Source organism: Lepisosteus platostomus, chromosome 6 (genome assembly GCF_059453375.1).
Source record: "Lepisosteus platostomus isolate fLepPlt1 chromosome 6, fLepPlt1.hap1, whole genome shotgun sequence".
Classification (NCBI taxonomy): domain Eukaryota; kingdom Metazoa; phylum Chordata; class Actinopteri; order Semionotiformes; family Lepisosteidae; genus Lepisosteus; species Lepisosteus platostomus.
The window spans coordinates 24,511,152-24,522,145 of NC_142616.1; the positions used below are offsets into that span (position 1 = coordinate 24,511,152).

General features: G+C 33.3%; 1 protein-coding gene across 5 annotated transcripts in view; it reads right to left on the reverse strand.

The window, feature by feature from the left end:
* Positions 1-10,994, reverse strand: part of kndc1 (kinase non-catalytic C-lobe domain containing 1) — a 34,776-nt gene that overhangs the window by 20,732 nt on the left and 3,050 nt on the right. For 4 of the 5 annotated variants that reach the window (XM_088635000.1, XM_088635001.1, XM_088635004.1 and 1 more), the window contains exons 2-4: positions 10,404-10,602; positions 6,448-6,506; positions 26-172 (exon numbers count right to left, since the gene is read on the reverse strand). In XM_088635000.1, coding sequence (XP_088491126.1) covers positions 26-172; positions 6,448-6,506; positions 10,404-10,602 — 405 coding nt within the window. Of the gene's footprint in view, positions 1-25; positions 173-6,447; positions 6,507-7,213; positions 7,331-10,403; positions 10,603-10,994 lie in introns of those variants that run through there. The other variant, XM_088635002.1, reaches the window with a different exon arrangement.

Here is a 10,994-nt window from a genome sequence, read left to right on the forward strand (position 1 = left end):
CTGTCATATTTGACCAACTCCTTGCCTCAATATTTGGTCTGTCTTCTGGCCTTTCTTGTTGCATCTCATTCAAAAGGGTTTTCAGGTTTTGGCTCAGCTGAGGCTCCAGCTCGGGCTCGATCACGTACTCGATTGCAGCAGCCAGCGTGGAACCCAGGGAATACACGTGTGCCTGTAAATACCAACATTTATGGACTTTCAGGAATTCAACAGAATCAGAATCAGAATCAGAAGATGGTACCTCAAAAAGAACTGATATTAGAGAGTCTGCATACTTATTTTTCAGTAACAACTGCATTACAAATAAGTTAAATATCCTGCACATGAACTAACTAACAGCACTCAAATCATTCTTCCACATTTAAGTTTCTTCTTGGTTTAATACATTTTAAAGTTGCAACACTTTGAAAATATCACGCCCCACACTCTCCCCTGCAAACGCCATTACATTCCCAAACCCACTGTTTGACGATCTCAGTCCTAACTGAACTCATCACATTCTCACAGGCACCAGATTCCACAGATTCTCACTCCTGGACCAATTATCCAACCATGTTCCTCTCCCTTTAGTATTATATTTTCAGTATTCACACCAAACCATGCTCACTATTGAAAAGCCACCTTTAGAGCTCTCCAGTGTGCATTTTAGTCTCATTGGATTTCCCAGTTTTTGGACTTAACTTTTCCCTTTTTGATCTCGTCTCTTAGATTTCGCCTTTTGGACTGTCTTCTCAGTTTGTCTCGGCTCTTTCTGGTTATCTGATCTCTAGCTTCTCCTATTGACCTTCCTTCTGGATTACGATTTTGGATTGTTTGCCCCTGCATCCCGCAGAATTCACAGCTATACACAGGATCCTCGGAAAACTACTGTACCTGCCTGTTCCCTGACAGAAAATTAAGGCCCATACAACAGAACATGTGGACGCTTCTGATAAACATGTAAGAAGTACCAAGTGAGAAACTTCATTACTCAAAGACAGGTGGCGGTATGGAAAAAGCTACCTAGCCATAATGGCTGAAGCCTCTTTCAAGAATTGGCTTGATGACATCCTTAGAACAATAAGCTGCTAACTATGAAATGGGCTAAATGACCTCCTCTTCTTAGGTTGCCATCACTGAAAGTGGAAATTAGGATGAGGTTTTGATGTATTAAGGGCTAAAGGTAAGTTATTATTTTATTCTGTTTCCTTTTTTCCTCTTAATAAACTCATTCTGTATTGAAAACAACTAGAAGGATAACAGCTTATCAAAAACGCTTATTCAAAAACAATGTAACACACCTGATGTGACATTCATATCTTACATTTTTTAATACAAGGTCATTTGAGACTTTGACTAGTTTATCAAGTTGATACAACTTACGAAGAAAAGTGGTCCTAAAACAGTTCCCTGTGGTACACCACTAATTACATCAACCCAGTCTGAGCATTAATCTCTTATTTGTAATGTTTTCTATTCATTAACCAATTCATTTTCCAAATACATGAAAACTGTTTATAATTGAGAACTTTTTTAGGAGAAAATTTATCAAAAGGTTCTTGAGTATCAAAATATATCTATGAATCTATAACTGCTCTTACTTTTTAAAAATAATCAGCAGTTTGGTTAGACCAGACAGATTGGACAATCCATAATAACTATTCCATATAATTCTATTGCCACATACTTGAGAGTCTAAGTTAAGTCTAATAACCTTACATTTAATAGAAGTGTAACATTTTGATGAATAATTACTTGGATAGGCACTATATTACAAATTGTCCAGTCAATGGATATTATCCCTGTCTTGAGAATATTGGAAGACATGTGCTAGAGTCCTATAAATAACATCTTGTTTCTTTGAGCACAATAGATATCATACCTTCATGTCCTGGAGACATGTTTATCCAAAGTACCTCCAATACTTGCAACATTCCAGTCTTTTCTATGCAAACATTATTTAATATAGAAAATTTGTCTTATCTCAGCCTGAGGAATGTTGTTGAGTTCTTTCCTTGGTGAACATCTGAATGCAACATACTTTGAATGAATCAGTCATTTCCAGCCAGCAAGAAAAGAAGAAAGTGGAAAAGGTGGCTACACAAAAAGGGCAGCTGTCAACTCTAGTTGATAACGTAAAATGTGTTGATTAAGCAGCAAGCAGGAAATATGTGGTGTCTGACAGAGGTGCTGGTATGTATTCTTATACAGCCTTCTGCAAAAGGGTCAAGCTCGATCCCTAGCCTTTATCCTTCTGTGCTGTCACCCCAGCCTTGTAAATTCAATTGAACTGAGCCTAGCCCAGGGCTGTTGTTCAGATTAACTTTCATGTTCTGCCTCTTTATTGAGTCTTATGCATGATTAGCAGGGGTGAAAATACTTCAATATTGCATTGTACTTACATTCACACAACACTGTATAAAGAAGCTCAAGAAGTGGTTAAATACATATATTGCATAGACTTCTCTCTTACAACTTTTAAAATACAGAGGAGGAGTTTAGTGGTTCAGGGAAAAATAAATACAATGGCTACATTTCCATTTGAACATTTTTTTTTGTGTGGGAACAAGGAGAGGTTTATTCCGTGCTGAAAAGAAAGACACAGTGTTTCGGCTATGGAGAGATATTCAGGTGCGATGGAGAGAGGGGAACTACCAGATAAATAAAGAATGGAAGAACAAAAGGCAGATTTTTCTGTATATGCATTTCATTCCCAGCATTCCAATTAGGCTTCACCAATTGCTTCTTTATGTGGAAGGGCAGACATTCTGCCCTCTGACATAGCTTGACATGCTAAAAGCCTGACAGCACCTTATAGAAGAGTTAGAGCTGAATGTAGTAGCAGTACATCTCACACTGACATCATGCATTCCTTTAGGCACCCTGGTAGACTCAGGAGTTACTGTTTCGTAAATGGCTTAGAAAGCTTTTGCCAACAAATCTGAAGTCTACTTTCAATGTTGCTCAGTAAAATGTGCATCATATATTGGTAATTTCCTGTCACAACTGTCACTGTCACAACCACACTCAGCCTGAACTTGGACAGAGTACCTTACCTTACTGTAATGTTACAGGAGCCCACATGATTTTCATGTGATAGGCATTAATTAACTTCACAATTCTATTGAATGGAATTTAAGTGTCCCGTAATTTAACTGCTCAAAAGAAATAATCTGATCATTCCACTGTAACATAAGCCTATACACGTATATTACACAACTGTGAGGAAGAACCTTAACCACATTGAAATTAGTCAATGTGACAAAATCAATGTAGATCCACAATCAGAACAAACATTATTTAAAGGAATTTATGTAGCATTTAGATAACAGAAAATCAGTGCTATGTTAACTGTACTCTCACAGTTCAAATGGAGTGTTGCACTATTTTTTATAAAACCCATTTATCAACCCATTATACAGTCAATAAGGAATTAGCAGGTCATGTCTTTCCATTATCAATAATTCCCAGAAAGAACTGGACTTCAGATTTATCTTGCATGACAGGATACACATTTCAGGCTACATCTGACAAATATGTAATTATTTTTCCTGGGTGCCATTTATTTTACTTGATATACAGAGTAATAGAAAGAACCAAAAGAGATCAAAGAAACTTAAAACAAGATCGCAACTTCAGTTGAAACACTTTACACATTCTGTACAAATGGGCTGTTACAGTAAGTCTATGCATGTCAAGTTTCCAGAGCCAGAAGGGCATAGAATGCAGGCACACAAAATGAAATATAAGAAATGGAAGCTGAAAACAGAAAAACAGAAATAAAACCAATTATTGAAGTTTAATGTGAAAGTGATGAAATGTGAATTTCTCTTACATTATAGAACTATAAATATAAACCATGTAACTTCACATAAGAAATTCAGCTTTTCCCCAGCTCTCTTTTGTTTTTGTCTGACTTCAATAGGTTACTGAACATAATAAGCAGTCAAGGATAAAACAACAATATAAGCTCTCCGAGAGCTCAGGTGTTTATCTCTCTACCCTGAAGTGTGATATGAAAGCTAACAGTTCACTAAAAATCCCACTCACTAAATTACTGGCAAGACTTGGTATAATATGATTAGCAGGCCTGTGGGTGCCTTATTTTTTTCTGAAGCACTGCCTAAATTACAATATGTTTTGTCAGCTGCTTTAAGGAAGAATGAGGTAGTTACCAGCAGCAGGCTGATTTAAGTAAACAATGATAATTGCAGCAAATAACATGCCTCACTGACTATAGATATTTTTTCCATTATGTGAGAAATAAATCCTAATTGTCATGCTCTTATAGCACTGTAAAACACAGTATACCCAACTTTCCTCTACGGATCTTACTGATATACTGTACAGTACATGAAAGCATGAAGAAAGTAACCTGTAACTTTCTACAAAATACAATGTGACCCCATGCATTTCATCACTTCATAGAAATTAATTTAATGAATTTAATGATACATGAATGTTCCCCAAATAATTTAATTTTCATTTAACATACCTGAAAGGTTGTAAGAAATTTTGAGTCTAAATAAATACAATTTAAACCTAGACAAATCAAGGAAACTGAGATGATAACAGGGAAATAATACAACTTTTAACAAAAAGTTGATTGAAAGCATAGTTAATATATAATTAATAACATATTAACATAAATTACTTTTAAAATTTACAACTGTTTAGCTACAGTGACAGACATCATTTCTTCTACTAGATGCAGATTTCTTTTTCAACTGACTGCTCAGGTGGAAGATACAAATACAAGTGGAAAGAAGCCTATGTCAGCCTAATCTAAATCAAAACCTGGACTAAAAATGATTGTTAAGTATAAGAAAAAGTGTATATTATTTTTCATATCTTAACATTTATAATGAATATAAATATCATAACACTGCTTGAATTTTTAAAAAGAATTTGTTGCATTCAAATAATTTTTTTTCATTTCAGTATAATATACTACCACATACATTTAGAAATATTCATATTGCTATATGGGTCCAGTATTCAATCATCCATTCAAGTCTGTTCAACACTTAAAATGCAGAACTGGGTCAGCAGTGAACCAAATCATAAAAGACAGTTTGTCAGACACACTAAAAAAAATGAGAACAATTGGACAGCCAAGTCATGTGCTGAGACATGCTTATACAGACAGCAATATAAACAATCAAATAACATGTTTTGAATTTATTGTTTTAACACAGATCTACTATTATAAGCAGGCAGAAGAAAGAGTAAAAGGAATGCACAGTGTATGCAAGACTAAGGAAATCTGGGAACTTGTACAGGAGTGAAAAAGTAATCTTGGAATTTGAACATACCATTGAAGATAAAAAAATGGTATCCTTTATCTGAAGCAGTGTTATTTGCTATTCATTAACTGCAGTTGTAAGTATGAACACACCATTTCTGAACTACGTTTACTCACCTGGAATCTTTACATTCACTTAATGGGGTTAACAAGTTCTGAAAATGTATTCAACAGCTTGCTATATACAATAAAAGTAGGTAAGCTATACAATCATTCATCAAATTCAGTATCCAGAGAAATCCCTGTCCTGTGATTTAGAAAACAATAGAACTCTTAATGTTCTTTCTATCCCAAATTGGAGACTTTAGTCTGCATTGATGTTCAGAATATTTGCTTTGAAATGGAGATTGTGTGATATTGATTTACCTTAAATTAAACGTACACTAATATGGTGCTGGTTGCCAGAATTTTAATCAAAAAGTCAATAATTCCATTATGCTATCTTCCTTCCTACACTAAATGTCATGAAACAAATGTCATACATAGAGGCACAATATAAAGTAGTATTATCACTTTTTTTCTGGTTGATAGCACCTGCATTGAAAGAACTCATACGGCTAGTCTCATTTCCATGGGTATAATTTCAAATTACAAGCCTAAAGTTGTTCTAAAAGGTGAATATATACCCTATGTACTACCACTGTACCTATGTTATTTTGATGTTCAAAAAGTATATAGGAAGTATGTATATATATTTTGTAAATATATAGTATATATATTTATAATTTAGTGATATAGTAAAAAACAGTACTTTTTTTCTAAAACATTCTGGATATGCACTGTATACACTTTAATGATCAATTTTTTTACCTTAATTGGTCTAAATTCTTTAAACATCTGCTAAGACTAACAAAAAGTGGATCACTGTATCCTCAAGAGAATTTTTTAGAAAAAATTTTCAAAAGAACAATAATAGTGAAAACATATCAATAATGAGAATAATAGAAGAAACAGGATTTTTTAAAAAAGAAACACATTACATAACACAGCAATATCTGTGGGTTGCAGTTCTACGTATTAAGACTTCAATTGTCATTTCAAATATTATTCTGCATTTTTAAAGAAATTATTTAAAGACATATTTTTTTCAAAGCAATATCCAGTTACCTGTAATGTGATCTACACTTAAAATGCCAATGAACAACTGAAATGTGAATACTTACTTCAAAAGTGTTACCTGTTCTGTCAAACTCAGGAGGTACAAATGCACCCTCTGGATCATCTGAAAAAACAAAATTATGATAACTGACGATATCCTTGCATGCATGTGCCCTAACACATAGGGCATGCCAAAACAGCAACAACAGCACAGTGACATAATTACACCGCAGTGATGAGCTCGTCAGGGTAAAAGTGGTTTGTATTTACTAAACACTGTGACCGCTTGTTTATTTATGATACGACAGAAATTGATCACGGAGAAATCATGGAGACTTCCTTTTGTGATTTTAATTTCCTCATATTCATCAATTTACCTTAACAGTCATGCCATTCTTGATTGTTGTAGCTCATAATGATTTATATGAATATGTGGGAGTATTTAAAGTTGTGCAATGGAGAAAACGTGATGATGCCTAGTTATCAATGTCTTTGTCCTCAGCCAGTTTTACTGAAGCATAAACACAGCAGCAACATCACAGTAAGACCATGCCTGCACTGAATCACAATATTAAAAGCACTGGATTGAATTCTTTGTAAAATTATTAAGACGAGTGAACTTTAAAATTACTTGGAATCAAGGAAAAAAAAGAAATTGAGCATGTAGTTCAAAAAGCTTACTGAACACTTATCTACACAAGTCCTAAGAATAAACCCTTAGTACACATTAGTCCAGGAGTCTGCTCCTAATCCCCTCAGACACTATGTCAGGTTCTTCAGGAAGATGTATGTAAAGTCCAATGGCAATCTAACAGGAGAAGGTGTGACAACCTGAAAGGTCTAAACGTCCTCTTCAAAACTGATAAAAAAAATTGGAGAAGGGGGAGACTTCATCCCATCACACATGTGGTCAACTTTCATTAAAATGCATTTCCACAAAACAGTATTCTATAAAATTCAAATGGAAAAAGACAAATATGATATTTTATGTCTCTATAATATACATAATAAGAAGTAATCTGAAAGCAGCTGCTCCTCTATATTCTATATATATAATCTATATTCATTAGGCAAAATAAACACAAATTTAAGAAAATATATTTCAGTTACTGAACTACAGTCCTCAGTGTAATATTAAGGCCAGGTACACAACATTATTTGGAATACAAGTAACATAACTTGCAGATAACCAAAAACTGTTTTTAATACCAGTGTTAGTTTTAAAATTGGAAAACAGCCACAGATATAAGTTAATATAAACTCTATTGTTTATTAAAATACATCAACAGTGTATGTCTATATGACTGAGATTTGATTCTTCTAAGAGTTTGACAGAAGCTTTAACATGATTTTATTAGGTTGATCATATTATGATCAATTAGGACCTGACACGTAAAACATAGTGCAACACTTAAAATCTGCCTCATTCTCCTCCGTGTGTTTGGTCCTTCAAAGTTCACTGTTTATATCTGATGTCACTGGAATTACAGGAATTATTATATAAATATGGGATAAGGTCTAGTTTCTAGATCATTCAAAAACATTTTAATAGATCAATATTTGCATTCCTTTTGGAATACCCTGCATACAGTAAATAAAAATGACTGTAAAACTTCTGGAAAGCTAAGATGACATTTTACTGCATAACTTAATGTTACACTGCTGATATAAACTAGGACAACACATCCACAGGGTAAAACATAGGAAATACAATTTTATAGCCATAACAGCAAAGGAAATTTAGAAAATAGGTCAAGCTTGTGTGAGCCCTGTCTCTGCAGGATTTATTATGTCTTGTATTAAAAATGGTACAGGCCTGAAAAACTCCTCAAGGTTATTACCGCTAAGAAGAAATGAAGCATTAATAGTCTACGACACAACTGTTTTTGATAAGAAAGAAGAACATAGGACAGTAAAGATAAAGACTATCTGACACAATCAGTACTGTAGCAATGTCAAATTAAAGAGTTAAGTCTAAAATTTGAGTTATTCCTAAATGATCAAGTAAAATAATGTCCTTAACATGCATAATATCAATTAAAACAAAGTATTATAAAATTGTGTATTATTTTAAGTGTACATTTTTAAAATTAAATGGACAGTAAGAGCAGTATCCTAAATATTGTCAAAAGGGTTATGCTGTAGTGATTGTACTTTAACCACTAACTTACAAAGAGAATTCTATATGATTCAGGAATAAATTAAGGGCCCAGAAAACATCTGACATAATATCAGTCTGTCAATGTACTTTTAGAGTTTCATACTCATTCTTAATCCACATGACAAAATCCATAATGTTGTATCATTATTTATAAACTGGGTTTAAAGACATCATTCTGAAGGTCAAACACAAATACTCTAAACCTAAAAGAATCTTGAAGAAAAATATCAAACAGTTAAACTGATACCCCGAAACCCCAAAATTCTGGTATGTTAATATTGTAATAATGATGTGAGTGAAAAATGATTTTATGTGTTATATCTTAGCTTGGACTGTGGAGCTCAGAAACTAGTCTCTTATTAAATTTAAAAAATCTTAAGGTCAAATTACATCTATTATCATTCGATGATTAAATTACAATGCCTGTAAACTGTCTTAATCAATCTAATTTATTTAAACCATACAAAAATTCACAAAGTGTAATAACTAATTAGGTGCTTTAAAAAAGCACAAAGTTCTCAATTTAGGATGCGTGATTATCTCCCAGCATAATGGTGAGATAAAATATATTTTGTATTTCGCATGACCCACTTCTCATAAATTAAATACATCTCATCTCTCCAAAAGGTATGGGGTTGTACGTTCCACACTAATCTTAATGTTATCTCCAAGCATATTAGTTCCTGATCTTAAAAATGTTTCTCATGGTGGTATGAATTCACTGAATTCAGGGCTAAGTTGGAAACCTTACAAAATAAGGATTAGAGTTATCTTACTTGCAGCACGTCTTTGCCAATGGAGAGTAAAATGAAAAGTATGGGTGAAGATTGTTTACAACAGTACAGTATGTACCCCTTTTTAAGACTTATACCATATAATGTAGAGGTACTAAAACACAGATATTAAGAAAGACATTTCAAATATTAATATATATTATGAGAAGGACTTCTGTATGGTTGCTTTTACTTTTTTTGTCAAAAATAATTTAATATTTCCTTATAAAGTCAGAATGATTTCAAAAACAGCTCACAGCTGTCCTTATACCAGATTACAGATACAGTGTAGACTTTGATCTCTGATTAATATAAAACGTACACACTATTTAAACTTTGATTTTTTAAGAAAATGACTTGAAGAGATTGAAGAGATACTTTCAGCCAAATGAGGAAGATAGACTAAACTGGTTTAGTCTTAGGTTCACACTTTTTGTTTTTGTTGCTATTTATATTTTTCCACATGAAAAAAATGACCATAAATCAATCCATTCACAGAAGATGAAGCCATTCTTTTTAGCCATGTTAAAGACTTTAACGATTCTTTTTTAAAGCTTTTTGCTTCCTTTGATTACCTCCCAATTTTATTAATGTAACTTTTAGCTAAAGTATGAGCAAATGTAACAAGTGGAAACATTACAGCAAAAAAGTTTAAGAAAATTAATATCTTGTATTTTTCTACTTAGCAAATGCTGCACTACATTAAAAAGATCTCTAAGTGATCTGGTAGTAACCACTGTTTTGTTATGCAACAAAAATATAGATGCTTTGTCAGATATGAATGAATGAGCAAGAAAATCACAAAGGTAAAAGAATTAATAAAAAAACAACAAAGTGTAAGGCTTTTACTCATAGAACTGTAAATGACTGAAAGTAGTTTTTCCAGTCATAGCTTTTTGTGTAACTTTTGGCTCTGTAATCAAACAAAAAGTTTAACTACAGCAGTATTTCTTTTCATAAAATGTGTATCCTAAAATTACATTGAAATTTGATACTGGGTTTCACGAACTAGATTAAATCAAATCCATCAATCAAACATAATCACATGATCATGTAACAATGTAAATAATAAAGAATATTCACTCACCACTGAGCTGTTCCATGAAGCACACATTTCCATGTGCATTGAAGGCCAGAGTGTCAGGGGTGATGCACAGTGTATGGAAGAGAGCAGAGTGGGCAATGCATCTCAAAGAGAGGGTGCACTCCAGGCATACTGCCCAGATCTCCTGCTCAGTGAGACAGTTATCCCGCAGTGACAGGATATCTGCTAGGGACACATTTTCCTGCCAACAGAAGCATTAATTCATTATACTGCATTTTTTGCCATAATCTATAGCTGTTTAGGCCTGTGCAAGATTCCACTAGCTGTCAGCTCAATTGGTATTTGCTAATTCACTCAAAAAAGTTGTCTCATAAGTGTAGATTTTGAATGCCCAAAGTAAAGAATTAAGATTAATCATAAATATTATATTGAGAGTCATAAAAGCAAAGAGTTTGGTCTCTCAGCTGCAACTTCAACATTTAACAAATCGAACATAGAACAGTACTCAACCATTCCACACAATTTGGTAATCCATTTTAAGAATGGAAAAGCAGATCTGTTAATAAAATGTATTTATTGCTATTTTTTTCTTGCATAAGTAAAAAAGGTTAAATTAAGTCATTACAATATTAG